Genomic DNA, 18285 nt, shown 5'->3' with positions numbered 1-18285 from the left:
AAAAACAGTATCATATCGTTTCATTGTATAAACACACGTTGTATGTCGAAGTGCAACCTTTTTCAGAGAAAAAGTGACTTTCAACCTTTCTTATGGTTCTTATTTGTTTCCCAGTATATCTTAATTTTCTCCCCAAGGCTTTCTTTCTTCGGTCCATTTTGGTCGGTATGGTTTTGGTTCCATCTCTGGAGAAAACTTCAACTTATAAATTTTGCTTCTGAATGTACCCCTGTCTGATATGTTTATTACATCAATTTTTATTTTTGTAAATCCTTCTTAACTTAAGTTACCCAGGATATTGATGCTTTAAGTGATGTCACATAGTCCAATAGACGTTTATTTACTCTGTTCCCGGGTAATCTGCCTAGGTGGCCATAGAACTTCATTTGTCGCTTTCTGACGTCAGTTTCGATGTTGGATACTTTTTCTGTTGTGTTGATAGTTTGCAGTCTGTATCCATCTTGTGTGTACGGTGGTCCCAGAATTTATCCAATAATCGTTTTCTCTACTTTCCTAATTTCTTGTAAATCTAGTTTTCAATTCAGTGAGTGTGTTTCACTTGCCTGCGTGACTCTCGGTTTGATTTCTGGGTTGTAGTGTCTGATATTGGTGCCTTTTGACAGGCATTTTTTGTTATATCAATTTGAAACAAGTCCGAAGCTTTCTTGATTTTCTGCAATCTATTTTATTGTGTTAGTTTTTCAAGTCCTGTGGGTTGATTAATTTCTGCAAGATACTTAGTGTTTGACTTTGTTGATTTCACCATAATTTGTTTTAAATTGCAGAATATCTAACTTCGATCGCATGAATTTAGTCTTGTTAAAGAAGATTTGCAGGCCAACCTGCTCAGCACATTCTTTGAGAGTTTCGATTTGTTCTACTGATGTTTCGTCACTGTCAATTAGAATCACTAAGTCATCTGTAAATGCTAAATATGGAACATTCAGTGTTCCTTGACCTCTCCCTAGTTCAATTTGCTTCCAGAAGTTTTATTTTTTTAGTTCAGTTTCCCATTCTTTCATTACTTTGTTGAAAAATATGTTGAATAATAGTGGCAGTTCCCATCTCCATGTCTTACTCCTGTTTTAAATGAGAATGGTTCCAAAATTTTGTCTATGAATTTAATTTTTGGTTTTGTTTCTGACAGTGTTTGTTTGATCGATTTTCGGGTGGAGGTTCGAGTCCTCTCTCGGACGTGGGTGTGTGTGTTGTTCTTAGTATAAGTTAGTTTAAGTAGTGTGTAAGTCTAGGGACCAATGACCTAAGCAGTTTCATCCCTTAGCAATTCACACATATTTGAAAATTTTGAATATTTTCTGTCTGCCGAATTTCTTGGATGATTTGATTGATTTCTTTTGTGAATAATTTAGAAGTTTTGAGAAATATTTGCCTAATTCTTGACAATTTTCTTTGTTAGTTATTGCCAGTTTTCCATTTTGTTTCCTGAAATGGAGGTTTCATGGAGTGTATCCTTTGATTTGATTTGCAAACGTTTTATAAAAGTCGTGTGTTTTGTGGTTCCTAAAATCATCTTCAGTTTAGTTTAGCTGTTCATTAAAATATTTTCTTTTAGTTTGTCTAAGTGTTTTAGCTGTTTGTTTTCTGACTTTGAAAAATTTGTTGTTTGGTTTCTGATTCGTCACAATTGTGTTTTAAGGGGATTCGTTGCCTCTTGTATTGCATTGTCACAATTTGAATTGCACCATGGGTGTTTGGATTTTTTCTTAAATGCGACCAGTGCTTTTGCTTTCTGTATAATTTTTGTTCAAAAATCTCTTCATTTGTTTGTAGGTCGTTTTTCCCGTACTTCTGTAATTTTTGATTCTTGGATTTTTTTCAAACCAAATTTGGGAATTAGTGGTATTTTCCTTTGGTGTTTCGTTTTTGTTGTGAGTTTAATTTTGACTCTGGTAAGATAGTGGTCAGAACCTATATTTACCCCTATGCGGACTTGAACATCATGTATTTCTTTTTGGAAATCATAGGAGACTGCAACATGGTGTATTTGAAATTTACCTATCCGAAGGATCAGGGATCGCCACTTTTTTTGTTTCTTAGAGTTCTTTCGAAGTGATGTTGATTTGATTTTTAGTTTGTTTTGTTGGCACAACTGAATGAGCCTGACACCATTCTTGTTCATGAAATTAGTGTTCAGGGTAATTGCTGACTGTTTATATATATATATATATATATATATATATATATATATATATATATATATATATATATATATATATATTTCCTCTCTTTGCCAATTTGCGCATTGAAATCACCAAGAACAATTTTTACACCATCCTTCGGAATTTTGGACATTTAAGCTTCAAGTTTTTCCCAAAATTTTTCTGTCTTAAGGTTTTTTTGTTGTTGTCAGTGTAGGTAGGTGTGTGAACATTAACAGTTGTATATGTTTTGTTATTGTGCTTAATTCGCATGGACATTAGCCTGTTGCTGATTTGATTTACATCTGTAACAGAGTCAAGGGTGTCCTTATTCACAAAAAAGGCCATGTCAAATAATACAGCTCCTTTGCATATTTTCTTATCTGTTTGGCTTTTAAAGATACAGTAGTTGTAATCTGTTGTTTCCAAATTGGTGAATCAAGTCTCTTGAAGTGCAAGGACTTGAATTGCCTATGTGTTGAGTTCTGTATTAAGATTCTGTAACTTACCAGTCTGAACAAGTGTTTGGATGTTAAAAGTGCCAATATATGTGTGAGATTATCGTGGAAATTTACCAGAGAACTCAGACTTCCTCTGTCATACGAGCCCAAGCTCCCCAGAATCAGATATCTTGGTTGTGGCCACAGGGTGAATGGATTGACCACCTGGAATAATGTTAATATTACTTGTATGAATCATTCTGCTTGTAATTTGGTTCCATCTAAATCACGCGGGTTGGGTGAACCAAGGTTTTTTAATGAGGTGTTACTTCTCCCCCTCCTCCTTTCTCAACTGGGCTTGGAACTGGTTTAGCCAGAGTTTTACTACTACTACTACTACTACTATTACTATTACTATTTTGAGCCTCTGTTGTCAGTGAAGAGAACACCTGATGAGGTTTGAACATGGTTCATGGTGACTTGTTTTTCCACTCCTTTAATAAAGGCTTGTTAAGCCATAAGCCCATGACCAGCTATATTATTTAGAAGCAAATTCCTAAAGTAAGGTCAGTCTCAATATACAAATGTGCATGTAATAGTTAATTGTGCACTTGGCAGTCTGATTAATTAAAATGTGTGTGTTTTTCAGTGCAGAAGAACAGGAACAAGCTTTGCCTACATTTCCTGCCATCTCTCACATTCAGCAGCTGGACAGTGAAGATATTTGGAAGCTGCCTTGTGTTGTTTTGCCATTAAAGAGTGGTGTACAAGAATTGAATGAACCAAATTACGGCAGCAAGATTTGGTTACTAAGAGAACTTGTTGAAGTTAATAAAGATCGTGTCATCGTAAACTGTAGAGAAAAGCACACATTCCCTTGTGATATTTTGTGCAAAATTGTATCAGACATTAAATCACAGAACTCGGATTTACCAGTTCGTAGGTTATTCAAAAATTTGACAAATAAATACATTTTGGGGAAAGGAGGTGATAACAAAGAACAAATTACTGACATAAGGAAAAAGAAGAAAAGACTTAGGAACAGAAAGTCAAAACAGCATGAAATACAACAACTTCAAAAAATAAATGACCCTGAACCAGCTATCAGCTGGTGTGAAAAATACAAGCCAGTAAATAGCAATGAAGTGTTAGGCACAAAAAGGATGGCTGTGCAACTGAAGAAGTGGCTTGAAAGTTGGAAGTTGCGTAGCAGGGATACAAAAAAGCAAAATAAAAAAATAAGAAATGGTATATTCTGAATTATTTTGACATTTTTGTAAAAGTAGTATTTATTTTGTATTAAAAGTTGTCATTATTTCCACAGGTGCTTCAAGTAGTGATGAGGAATTTGAATATTCAGAATCAAGTGGTGGTTCTGATTTTAACAAAGCAGCTATATTGTTGGGTCCACATGGTTCTGGAAAAACAAGTTCTGTGTATGCAGTAGCCAATGAACTAGGATTTGAAGTAAGTTTGTGTAGATTTTATTTTCTATAGTGTAATAGTTTCTTACAAAAATTAGAATATTTAGGAAGTACACATATACTATATGACTGAATGAAGTAAAATTGAAATTTGGAAAAGGAATGTTACTTTTGAAGGAAAGATGATATTCCATATTAAATGCTATGATAGACCGTTGTGGATTTAGGACGACAGGCAGTATGGCACGTTTTGATTTTTGTCCGTACTATATTGTTTACCAACATTTAATATTTCATTTTTGGCAGTTGTGTTTAGTTTGCACTTACTGTTAGCAGGTGATGAGGTTTATAACTGTTGACAGTGATGACACAAAGACTTTGATTGCCACATACTGGATGGTGAGTTCCTGTTAAACAGTTGAGTTCCTCCAGTTAAGGTAATGTGATCTTTGAGCACTTTGATCTCTGAGTCTCCAGTGTATTGTGCAATATGAATAAAATTTTAGACGATTAAATTCAATTTGTAAGGCATGGAATCTCTTCCAGAAGACTTTTTTTTTATATTAGTGACCCCGTTTGTCTTGGTGTGAAAAGCGTTTATAACAAACACATTTCACTACTTGATGGTAAAGAAGTCTCCTCCCCCCCCCCCCCCCCCCAATGAAAATATGCCAAAAAAGAATATAATAAATTGAAGAGAGAAAATGGGTGGGCATGTTTTAGAATGTTAGAATGTGAGTCATAGCTACAAAATGCAGTTGAAGGGTTGGTAGAAGTAAAGAATTGTGTAGATGGTTCTAAATATCAGTATGTAAGATGGATTCAAGACAATGTAGAATGCAGGGTCACTGTAAAGGTCAAGTCAATTTTTCAGGTTGCCAAAAGTTAAGTGTAAGCCACATGCAACATCATTTGTGTGCCATACATCATGTTACTGAGGAAAAGACTGCATTGACATGACTAAAACATCAGTTAACACAAGACTTTAGGGACACGAAAGAAATTGGTAGACGTGCGCATCATACTTAGGAAGCAATTGTGATACATAAACGTAATAACTATGGTAGACCATGAAACAATAATATATGTGATTCACCTCTGACCAACTTAAATGCAGGTTGGTAGTGGACAGCTTTCTAGAAAGCCACCAAATCAGAAAATGCAGAACCACCCTTTGGTGTGAAAATGCGAATTAAAGTGTACATCAGCAGAGCAATCGGTGCTTGAAAACCCATGAAAATGTTAAGAGACATGCTGATGAAATGTCAGGAAGAAGAAATGTTAGTGAAGGTCAGCCATATGCCATATGCCCAAGAATGTACACCTGTTACTAGTTGGAGTCTATATATGACTGCTGTGAAATCCGACTAATTATATCAGATGTGAAAAGATTATTTAATTATACAGAGTGTCCCACGTAAAACTGGTACACATCCTGCCTCAGATTCAAGTAACAATGAACTAACTAAAAAAGAATAGCTAATAGTAATGTCAAAAAACATTTAGTTGCATCTTTATAAGAGATAGTGTTGCCACTTCACAAGCAATTTGACTAGAGATGATTAACCAGTACTTCAGGCATACCAGTTTAATAAGGGACACCCTTTTGTATGAACTTCTTTCTTGTGAGTGTAATCTTACCACATTCTGTATGAATGTTCTCTTACATATCCAGTTGCAATGTGAAGAGGGTAGAAAAATGGAACATTCATTGAAATTGCTGTCCTGACAAAAAATTTCAGTTATCACAGTAGATTACTACTACATTGGTAACTGTCTTAATAAATTCATTCACTGATTCCAATGTTTCCAAGGATATTTTCATCTTGTTAGATGAGGTCAGATTCGATTTACTTTAATTCAAATTGATCTATAGTGAGGAGGTCCTCCAGGATGTAGAACATGTCAGAAAAACAACAATACATGACAAATATTTACAACTCAAACAAATAAGCTAATGTAACTTTCCACAGATCCCAATTGGAATGATCGTCATTTTTTAATGAACACTATATGAAAGTATCATTTTACAAATACTAATGCACTGAATTTAAAATAAAGTTTATTTATTTATTTATAAGGTAATAAACGTGTAATACAACTACTATAATACTTATTTACAATGAACACATTACTGCACTGAAATTACGCAGAAGTTATATTGTACTTATATATACATACACACAAATCAGTTGGTTCTACTGAGAAATTCATCAATGGAGTAGGAGTTGGCCACCAATAAATCCTTTAGGCTTCTCTTAAACTGAATTCCATTGGTTGTTAAGCTTTTTATGGCTGCTGGCAAGTTATTGAAAATGTGTGTTCCTGAATAATGCACACCTTTTTTAATGACAAATTTCATTAAGGAATAAATATATTGGGAAACAGTAGTTAGTATCCCTAGTTCCCTAAACAGGCTTCTGCAGGATGTTCTTGAGTTCACACCACATATATTACTGCATGTTTTTGTGCTCACAAAACTTTAGCTTGGCTTGATGAATTACCCCAAAAAATAATCCCATACGACATTATGGAATGAAAGTAAGCATAGTATGCCAGCTTTTTCATTTTTATATCCCCTATGTCTGACACAATTCGATTAGCAAATAGAGATTTGTTAAGATGCTTCAGCAGTTCTGTGGTGTGCTTTTCCCAGTTGAATTTATTATCAAGCTGTAATCCCAATAATTTAACACTGTCCACTTCTTCTATCTGCTTGTCATCGTATGTTAGGCATATACTTGTGGGACACCCCTTACAAGTTCTGAACTGCATGTAGTGTGTTTTTTCAAAGTTTAGTGACAAAAAATTGGCTAGGAACCATTGATTAATGTTCACAAGTATTTTATTAGCTGATATTTCTAAGAGTACAGTTGATTTGCTATTTATTGCAATGTTTGTGTCATCGGCAAAAAAAACGAACTTGGCATCTGGTAATGTTACTGATAAAAGGACATTGATATACACAAGAAAAAGTAAGGGCCCTAAAATGGAACCTTTTGGGACCCCACAGGTAATTAGTTCCCAGTTGGATGGTGCTTGATACGTGTCTCTTTCGTAATAACACCCTTTGTTTCCTGCTGGAGATATAAGATTTGAACCATTTTGCAGCATTTCCTGTTACACTATAATATTCTAATTTGTTTAAAAGGATATTGTGATTTACACAGTTAAATGCCTTTGACAGATCACAAAACATGCCAGTTGCCTGCAATTTTTATCTAATGAATTGAGCACATTTTCACTGTTAATGTAGATAGCCTTCTCAAGATCAAACCCTTTAGAAATCCGAACTGTGACTTTGACAGTATGTTATTTGAGATAAGATGGTTATAAAACTGATTGTACATTACTTTTCTAAAATTTTTGAGAATGCTGGCAAAAGCGAAATTGGACAGAAATTTGATGCTATTTCTTTATCTCTCTTTTTAAACAGTGGCGTAAATTCAGCATATTTTAACCATTCAGGAAATATATTACTGATAAACGACTGGTTACACAGATAGCTTAATATGTTACTTAACTTAGAATCACATTATTTAATTAGCTTTATTGATATTTCATCATACCCACTAGATGTTTTTGATTTTAAATATTTTTATGATGGACATTATTTCTGCTGGGGTAGTGAGGGTCAAATTCATATTATGGAAGTTACTTGAAATGTCTGGTATGAGGTATTCCATAGCAGCATCTACAGTACCTGACAACCCCATCTTAGCCTTCTCAAGATCAAACCCTTTAGAAATCCGAACTATGACTTTGACAGTATGTTATTTGAGATAAGATGGTTATAAAACTGATTGTACATTACTTTTCTAAAATTTTTGAGAATGCTGGCAAAAGCGAAATTGGACAGAAATTTGATGCTATTTCTTTATCTCTCTTTTTAAACAGTGGCGTAAATTCAGCATATTTTAACCATTCAGGAAATATATTACTGATAAACGACTGGTTACACAGATAGCTTAATATGTTACTTAACTTAGAATCACATTATTTAATTAGCTTTATTGATATTTCATCATACCCACTAGATGTTTTTGATTTTAAATATTTTTATGATGGACATTATTTCTGCGGGGGTAGTGAGGGTCAAATTCATATTATGGAAGTTACTTGAAATGTCTGGTATGAGGTATTCCATAGCAGCATCTACAGTACCTGACAACCCCATCTTGTCAGTAACAGTTATAAAATGTTTGTTAAAAAGTTCTGCGACACTATACACATCTGTCACCAATGTATCATTTACTCTTAATGCTATTTGCCCCTCTTCATGTCTGGTTCTACCGGTCTCCTCCTTCACTATATCCCATATTGTCTTTATTTTGTTATCTGATATGACTATCTTTTCCTTGTTATACGTTTGCTTTGATGTCTGTGTTACAGTCTTTAATATTTTGCAGTATTTCTTGTAATGTGCTATAGCATCATCATCGGAATTGTTTCGGATTGACAGATAAAGTTTTCTTTTTGTTTTACAAGATACCCCTATTCCTTGAGTAATCCATGGCTTCTTTGTAGACTTTTCTCTAATCTTGGTAAGCACTTTATTAGCAAAAGTGTTATATTTTTCATTCATGCCATGACCACTGTAAACATCAGTCCAGTGAATGACTTTGAGGAGTGTCCTAAAATAATCAATTTTTGACTTATTGATTACCCTCTTGAGCTCAGATTTAACAGATTTTATATCCTGTTCAGTATTAACATTTATTAACAGAAGGAACTGCATGTCATGATATGAAAGGCTTCACAGTCAAGTCCAAATCTGAAAGACGGATCATCAAGGAAGTATAGCATTTAGCACTGAAAGCACATTTATTATGGACACCAACTTACGAACTGAACCGAACTGTCCCCTGAATGGAGAGTGTTGCTCTTTAAACAAACATGGAGTATTCCCGAATATGCAAACATTTCAAAAAGCAGAAGTTACTCGTACATTCTGGAAATGATAAGTACTAAATAACAAATATTTCCTGTTGATCAGATTTGTACAGTTGACCCACCAGCAATTCTAAGCGCTATTCTACAGTGCATGCAGCAAATTTTGGGGCCATGTCCCTCTCCTGGAGGAACAGTGACCCATTTTTTCAGAAGTTTTCATTGGAGTCAATTGCAGAATCCTAGATTTTGGTCTTATCAGTGGTCCTCTGTATGGCAATGCTTTAGGATCCTAGCATTTGGGTCATGTAGTCACATACTTTTCACTATGCTGAGCATTATAGGTAGCCCCTCCCATTGAAGCTTTGTGATCATTGAGATAGCATTCAGTTTCCTTGAACGAGAAGCTCCATCGTTTGTCCCTCAGCTCTGTAGTGGGACTTCACACGAATGACATGAATGACATCTGCGGTTTTGTCATCTAGATGTTTTAGTAACTTTTCTGATAGTCTCACTTTCTACCAATGTAAAAAAAACCTACCGGGTCTTGAGGAGTGTACCTCACTCACCAGTATTTGACATTATAGGGCTCTCTGTCTTGCTCCATGGCGTTCAGGGACCATATGCAAGCCAGCTGTCTTGCTTTCTTGGTCCTGATGATTCACATTGTCTTTCTAAGTATTGTCCAGATTCACTGTTTAACTGAGCTTCTAGACTGATGTCTGGAACTTGTCCTGAAGATTGCGGAATAACATCAACAACAAACGCCCAGAGCAATTTTTGTTATCTGTGCATGGTGTAATAGCTTTGTCAGTCTGGAGCTCTGTTCTTCCACAGTCTGACTGGTTGTGATGCCTACCAGAAGCCCCTTTGAGAATAACATCACAACTACATTTTGTTAAAACATTGAATAGGACTGGTGTGATGGTTGACATCTTGCGGTGTAATAGTTTTTTAACACTTGCAATTTTCTTTGCAGTAGCCCACGTGTCCAAACCATCCACATTGGAAACAGACTGGTAAGTTGTCCTCTAAATGTCTGTTCTTCTGTGGAGCTTTTTACTTGGTGAAGGTATTTGTTGAACCTGCATCATTCGGATGCTGAGTTGTCATTTGATGGTGGTGGATTAAGTCCAAGTTAGCGGAATCTATTCTTCTCGGTGCGTTTGACTGGTAGTGGAGATGGGTGTTAAAGATTTATTGTTCAACATTCTCTGTTTCCTCCTGACATGATACTGGCATTCATAGCTGCTATCTCTTGTGTTCAGTCCGACATTTCTGGCTGCCATAAACTACTGTATCTCTTCTTTTACCATCTGGTGTATGAGACAGGTGAGGCCGTGGTGATCTTCCACAGCTGCCACAGTTCTGGAGTCATACTTCCTTCCTTTTGTCCCATTCTTTTTTGTTGTGTTTGCTCGTTGCACTGGCACTGTTTGACTAATCCCTCTGTTGTAGTGACATCCTTTAACAGAAGAGCTTGGTAAATGTTTTCTGTGTGACTCCTTTCAGCAAACATAAGATTTTGTCGATTTCTGTCATATTCGGATTCACAATGCGGCAAAGGGCCAAAACGTTGAAACTTCGAGGCAGATTAAAACTGTGTGCCGGACCGAGACTCGAACTCGGGACCTTTGCCTTTCGCGGGCAAGTGCTTTAGCAACTGAGATACCCAAGCACGACTCACGCCCCATCCTCACAGCTTTACTTCTGCCAGTACTTCGTCTCCTACCTTCCAAACTTTACAGAAGCTCTCCTGCGAAGTTCGCCCGCGAAAGACAATGGTCCCGATTTCCAGTCTCGCTCCGGCACACAGTTTTAATCTGCCAGGAAGTTTCATATTAGCGCACACTCCGCTGCAGAGTGAAAATCTCATTCTGGCCTAAACATTATTTATCTAAGGTTATGTCATTTCCCCATAACATTGGGTGTGATCTTAAATTGTTCTTGTGTGAACTGAACTTGCTGCTGATTATCACCAAATGTTTTCTTCGCGTCATAACTGCATTCAAGTCCAAATCAGGATACAGGATCATCAGTCAAGTACAACACTTAGCATTGAAAGCATGTGTATTTATGGACACCAATGTACAGACGGACGAGACTGCTTCTTGATCAGTGTGTGCTGGTATTTATACAGATACAGAATATTCCATAATGTCCAAACATTTCCAGCATAAGAAATTTCAATAACCTTCTAAAAATGATAAATACTAACAAATATTTTTGGGTGATCAGATTTAAACTGCCAACACAGTATGCCAGCCAGCAGTGCTGAACACCACTCTATAATGCATGCAGCACAGCTTGCAACAATATTAACAACCCTGGGTAGCTTTTCAACCAGATTCATTCCTTCAGAAGTATTATCCTTATATAGCCCCAGAGAGTACCTGTGCATGTTGTGTGTGGAAGTGGAAAGGAAACAGCAATGACAGTGAAGATGTGACATGATTCCATTTGTGATCTCGAATGGCCTAAATGCTTAAGGTAATAGTTCCGCAAATGCAAGGAACCTGAGTTCTTATTCTGATCTGCCCAAATTTTTGGGTATCAGCATGGATAAAAAAAATTCGAGAAGCAAGTCATATTGGACCATTCCTGGTCCCTCAACAGAAAATTTGTTAATCTGTTCCTCACCTTTATTCTTGAATATTTTGATTACGTTTGATCTGTTTGTCCTACCCAGCTGTAGCAAAACTATCATTGTGTACTTCCCGGCCCTCTTTGATGTTTGAATTTGACTATTTATTGCCAATAGTTGCATTGTCATACAGTGCATGTACCCAATGTTGTCTGCTGTAGTGTACTTCCAGTGCCACAACCCTTATTATTGCCAGTCCAATGTTTTTATGTTGTCTTATTGCAAAGTCCATACCTCGTTTCAAGTGGAAATTAAAATGTGAAATGTTGTTTTCATGTGTATAATGGATAAGATATAACTAGTTTTTCAAGGCTTTCACATTGTCAGGTGAAACACGCATGCATACATGTGTTTTAAAGTGGACTCGAACCATACTTTATTGGTTAAGAACTGAAGAATTTGCAAAAAGGTTGGAGAAGGGACCTTGAATGTACCTGAGGCTGTTGAGAATTTCAAAGGCAGCATTAGGCGACAAACAGGGAAAGGAATACACCAGAAGACACATGGGATTAGCATTGAGAGGGGTAATAGTGATGGCTGCAGAATCAAAGTGGTAAAAAAAACAAGGCATGATAGAAATCCATAGATATGAAAGGAGAAAATGTAAAAATGCAGGAAATTGATAGGACAAAAAGGAATAAAAAATAAAAAAATGAGATGGACAGGAAGCGCAAAATGGTTAAGTACTGGTGACCAGAGCTGATAGTGGTAGGAGTATATCGAAGGGCTATAGAAGGGAAATGAACTTGAAGCCAGTGTTAGAAAAGAAAGAGAAGGTAAATGAATGGAGACGGGAGACACAATACTGTGAACAGAATTTGACAGACCACTGAAGGTCAAAACAAGGCTCCTGCAATAGACGTGCCCTCAGCCTCTTAACTGCTGATATCCCTGGGAGAGCCAGCCATGACTAAACTATTCCACAGGTGGGCAAGATATGTGAGACAGGAGAAATACTCTCAAGATTTCAAGCATTTAACAAGAATTCCAAATAAAGTAAGTGCTGACAGATGTGACTCTTAGCAAACTATCAGTTTGTAAGTCATGATTGCAAAACACTGATATGAATTATTCACAGAAGAATGGAAAAAGTAGTAGAAGCCAATCTCAGGGAGATCAGTTTGGATTCTGGAGAAATGTTGGAACACGCAGGACAATGCTGACCCTACGACTTATGTTAAGCCAGGTTAAGGGAAGGCAAACCTATATTTTTAGAATTAGTATATTTGGAGAAAGCTTTTGACATTGTTGACTGGATATGCTCTTTTAATTTGTGAAGGTACCAGGGAGTGAAAATTCATGTACAACCTGTACTTGTGTGAAAGGAATCTGTGGTTGAGAAAGGAGTGAGACTGGATTGTAGCCTACCCCCAATGTTATTCAATCTGTTCATTGAGCAAACTGTAAAGTAAAGCAAGGAAAAAAATGGAGACACAAAGTTCAGGGAAAACAAATAGAAAAACTTTGAAGTTTTCTGGTGACATTGTAATTCTGGCAGAGACAGCAAAGGACTTGGAAGTTGCAATGTTCCTCTCGTCCTTTCCTGTTGTATCGGGTGGCAAAGTCAAATTGATCAGGAGCTTAGCCTTTGTGCTATTTAATCTTCCTCACCTTATTATCTCAGCACAGTCGCCAATATTTTCTGATCAAACTTCTGTTTTCGAAGTGCTGCAATTACTGCTGGACGTTGTAAGAGTACAAACAAAAACATCCAACTCTTGAAATCAGTGCTTGGTTTCACATTGACAGTCTCTTGTATATTATATGCTTGTTTATAATAAATGTGCATTAGAAAGGTGTTACATTAGTTGAAACATCGCAAAACCATTGATAAGGACAAAACCCGAAAACCTTCTGTCTTATTTTGGAGATTCCAGTTGAGTGTGTGTATATTACAAGTTTTCTCTTATCCCTTATGACGCACACCATGTCTCCAAGGCAGGAGGCAAAGGGCAAAGACATGGAATAAACTTCTCAAGCAGCAAGTACTGCGAATGTGGTATGATGATTATTGTCATCCCACTTGCAGATACACAGATACATGCACGTAAATAAAACATACATACAAGTAGATTGTTTAATTCATTGTGAAAATGACTTTTTATAGGGGAAATCATCTTTTGTTGATTAGAAAAATGCTTGTGGAATACATCACTTCGTCAAACTGATATGTTACACTACAAAGTGCAGTTGAATGGAATAGGCAATGTCTCAGTAGGATGATATAAGATGACAGTTAAGAAAAGGAAAACAAGGATGATGGGATGTAGTTGAATTAAATCAGGTGACACTGAGGGAATTAGATTAGGAAATGAGACACTAAACGTAGTAGATAAGTTCTGCTATTTTGGCATAAATGTAGAATGGCAATGGCAAGAAAAGTGTTGTTGAAGAAAAGGGCTTTGTTAATCATTAATTATAAATTTAAGTGTATAGAAATCTTTTTCTGGAGGTGTGTGTGTTGAGTGTAACCTTACATAGAAGTGAAACATGGATGATAAGCAGTTCAGACAAGAAGAGAAATCTTGAAATGTTGTGGTGCAGAAGCTTGCTGAAGATTAATTGGGTAGACTGCATAACTAATGAGAAGGTACTAAATAAAATTGAAGAGAAAAGAAATTCGTGGCATAACTTGACAAAAAGAAGGGATTGATTAATACGAGTAGGTCAGATTCTGAGACATTAAGGTAATTTTGAATTTAGTAATAGAGTGATGTGTGGCAGGGTAAAAATTACAGAGGGAGACCAAGAGATGCGTACAGTAACCAACTTCAAATGAATGCAGGTTGCCGTATTTATTTGGAGATGAAGAGACTTGCACGGGATGGAGTAGCACGGAGAACTGCATCAAACCAGTCTTTTGACTGAAGATGACGACAATGGTGACAACGATAACGACGACAACAGCAGGGGACATGTGGCCTGTAATGAAAAAGTGTCATGCTGATTTCTCTATTGGCAAAAGATCCCGGAATTCCCCCATTCGGATCTCTGGGAAGGGATTGCCAAGGGGGAAGGAACCATGAGAAAAAGATTGAATAACCAATGAAAGGGTAGTATTCTAAAAGTTGGGGCAAGGAATATCAGAAGTTCGAACGTGGTAGAGAAACTAAAAAATCTGAAAGGGAAATCTGAAGGCTTAATCTAGATATAGTGTGGGTCAGTGAAAGGAAATAGAGAGAAGACCAGAAATCCTTGTCAGATGAGTATAGGGTGATATCAACAACAATAGAAAATGTTATAACAGGAGTAGGATTCGTTATGAATAGGTAGGTAGGGCAGAGTGTTTGTTACTGTGAACAGCTCAGTGATAAGGTTCTTCTCATCAGAATCGACAGCAAACCATCACCAGCAACAAAAGTTTAGATATACATGCCGATTTCGCAAGCTGAAGATGAAGAGATAGAGAAAGTATACATGCCGATTTCGCAAGCTGAAGATGAAGAGATAGAGAAAGTATGTGAGGTGGTTACTGAATGGGTAATTCAGTATGTAAAGGGAAATGAAAATCTAATACTGTTGGGCAATTGGAATGTGGTTCGGGGGATGGAGTAGAAGTAGTATTATGGAAGAACATGGGCTTGGTACTAGGAGTGAAAGAAAAGAAAGATTAAATGACTTCTGCAATAAATTTCACCTAGTAATAGCGAATACACTGTTTAAGAATCACAAGAGGAGGTGGTGTTCTTGGAAAAGGCTGGGAGATACAATAAGATTTCAGTTAGGTTACATCATGGACTCTGATCACAATTTACTACTGATGAAGAGTAGGGTGAAGTTTGAGATTAGTCGGGAAAAATCAATTTGGAAAGAAGTGGGATATGAAAGTACTAGGGAATAAGGAGATAAGCTTTAAGTTCACTACAGCTATAGTTACTGCAATAAGAAATGGCTCAGTAGGCAGTTCAGTTGAAGGGGAATGTACATTTAAAAAAGGACAATCACAGAAATTGGAGAGAGAAACATAATTACAGTGAAGGTAACTCCAAAGAAACCTTAATTAACACAAGCAATACTTCAGTTGATCAATGTAAGAAGGAAGTATAAAACTATTCAAGGAAATCCAGGATTGCAGAAATACAAGTCAGTTACAAATGAAATAAACAGGAAGTGCAGAGAAGCTAAGACGAAGTGGCTACAGGAAAAATGGGAAGAAATCTGAAATGAAATGATTGTCAGAAGGACTGACTCAAGAATATAGAAAAGTCAAAAAAACCTTTGCTGAAATTAAAATCAAGTGTGGCAACATTAAGAGTGCAATGTGAATTCCACTATTAAATGCAGAGGGAAGAGCAGACAAGTGGAAGGAGTACATTGAAGGCCTCTATGAGGGGGAAGACCTGTCTGATGACATGATAGGAGAAGAATCAGGAGTCAATATAGAAGAGATAGGGGATTCAGTATTAGAATTAGAACTTAAAACAGCTTTGATGATTTCTGGGGAATAAGGCAGGAGGGATAGACAGCATTCCATCGGCATTTGTAAAATTATTGGAGGAAATGACAACAAAATGACTTTCCACATTGGTGTGTAGAATCTACGAGCCCGGCAATGTACCATCTGACTGTCATTGCACAATTGGCTTAACAGCTCATGCATCCAAGTTTACTGACCAAATAATGCACAGAAGAATGGAAAAGAAAATTGAGGATATGTTAGATTACAGTCAGTTTGGCTTTAGGAAAGGTAAAGGCACCAGAGAGGCAATTCTAACATTGCAGTTGATAACAGAAGGAAGACTGAAGAAAAAACAAGACATGTTCATAGGATTTGTCAACCAGGGAAAAGCCTTCGACAGCGTAAAATAGTGCAAGATGTTTGAAATTCTGAGAAAAATAGCCGTAAGATACAGACAAAGACAGGTAATAAACAATATGTACAAGAACCAAGAGGGAATAGTGATGCACAGTTAATGGAAATAACATATATAGCACCTTAAAGGATTCAAGCAGGTTCATACAAGGCAGGGTGGCTTATTAATGCGTACAGGATACAGAGCTTTAAGTGCAGCCTAGAAGAGGTAGAATGGGATGAAGTATACACAGAAAATGATGCTGATGCCAAATTCAATTTATTCCACCATAAATTTGTCTCAATATTTGAGAGTTTCTTTCCTGAAATGTTATCCATAAAGGCCATTACAAAGTCTAGTAAGCCATGGATTACTAAGGGAATTAAGATATTGTGTAAGAGGAAGAGGGAAATATATGGACAAGCCAGAATAAGTCAGGATCTGATATTACTTGCTTATTACAAAAGATACTGTAATATTTTAAGGAAAGTTATTAAGAAGTTGAGAAGCTTACGTGTTCTGACAGAAATTAATATTGCGGATAATAAGATTAAAACTATATGGGATATTGTCAAACGGGAAATGGGGCAGCCCGACAGTGCACAGCATACCACTGCAATAAAGCTAAATGATGATGTTGTGAGTGATAATTCACAAGTTGCAAGTATTTTTAACAATCACTTTCTGACTGTAACAGCAAAAATAGAGTTAAGGGGTTCAGTTGAAGAAGCAAAAAAATTCGTAAAAATGTCATTTCCCCAGGACTTTAGGCCTTTAGAAATAGCACCAACATACCCCACTGAAATTAAGGGAATTATTTATATACTGAAAAACAAGAGCTCATGTGGTGTTGATGGAGTCTCTAGCAGAATTTTGAAGTGTCGTTCTAATTTAATAAGTGGAGTCCTTAGCGATATATGTAATGCTTCGCTGACACAGGGAATTTTTCCAGACAGATTGGAATATGCAATTGTCAAACCTCTTCATAAGAAAGGGGAAAAGACTGAGTTAAATAATTATAGACCGATCTCATTGCTGACTTCATTTTCTAATATATTCAAAAAAGTTATGTATTCAAGAGTAGTCTCACATTTAAGGGAAAATAATTTACTCAACATGTCACAGTTCGGATTCCAGAATGGTTACTCGACTGAGAATGCTATCTACACATTTACCCATCAAACAGTACAAGCCCTAAATAACAAATTATCGTCAGTTGGTATTTTTTGTGATCTCTACAAGGCATTTGACTGTATGAATTATGTCACACTCTTAGAAAAACTCAGGTTTTATGGAATTGAAGGCTATACACACATCTGGTTTGAATCATACTTTTCAGGATGTCTTTCAAAGAATTACTAAGTGGTTCTCAGAAAATGGACTCTCCCTTAATTTTGAAAAAATTCACTATATCCAGTTCTGTACACAGAATAGAGTCATACTGACAATTGATGTAGCATATGAACAGGACTTAGTTAACAGGGTAGATTTCTCCAAATTTTTTGGTGTTCACATTGATGACAACTTGAACTGGGAGAAGCATATTACTGACTTCTCAGACAACTAAGTTCAGCTTCTTTCACTCTTCGTATAATGACTAGTCTTGGTAATAAACAGATAAGCCTCCTAACTTACTTTGCATATTTCCACTCAGTAATGTCATGGAATAGTCTTCTGGGGTAACTCGCCACTAAGACATAAAGTATTGATTGCACAAAAGAGAGCAGTGAAAATAATTAATAGTGCTCACCCAAGGACGTAATGTAGGCACCTTTTGAAGGAGTTAAGCATTTTAACTGCACTATGTACATAGATTCGCTAATGAAATTCATTACAAATAATCCATCTCAATTTGCGAAGAACAGTGATGTTCATACATACAACACTAGAGGGAAAAATGACCTTTCCTATCTGTTATTCAAGCTGTCAGTTGCT

General features: G+C 36.4%; 1 protein-coding gene across 1 annotated transcript in view; it reads left to right on the top strand.

Moving 5' to 3' along the window:
* The window catches only part of LOC124605530 (ATPase family AAA domain-containing protein 5), an 88371-nt gene that overhangs the window by 27546 nt on the left and 42540 nt on the right, over positions 1-18285 (top strand). The window contains exons 4-5 of the mRNA XM_047137278.1: positions 3249-3847; positions 3924-4066. Coding sequence (XP_046993234.1) covers positions 3249-3847; positions 3924-4066 — 742 coding nt within the window. The remainder of the gene's footprint in view (positions 1-3248; positions 3848-3923; positions 4067-18285) is intronic.

This window comes from Schistocerca americana, chromosome 3 (assembly GCF_021461395.2).
Source record: "Schistocerca americana isolate TAMUIC-IGC-003095 chromosome 3, iqSchAmer2.1, whole genome shotgun sequence".
Taxonomy (NCBI): domain Eukaryota; kingdom Metazoa; phylum Arthropoda; class Insecta; order Orthoptera; family Acrididae; genus Schistocerca; species Schistocerca americana.
Note: the sequence above shows the minus strand (reverse complement) of the source record. Positions and strands in the feature narration are given on the sequence as shown.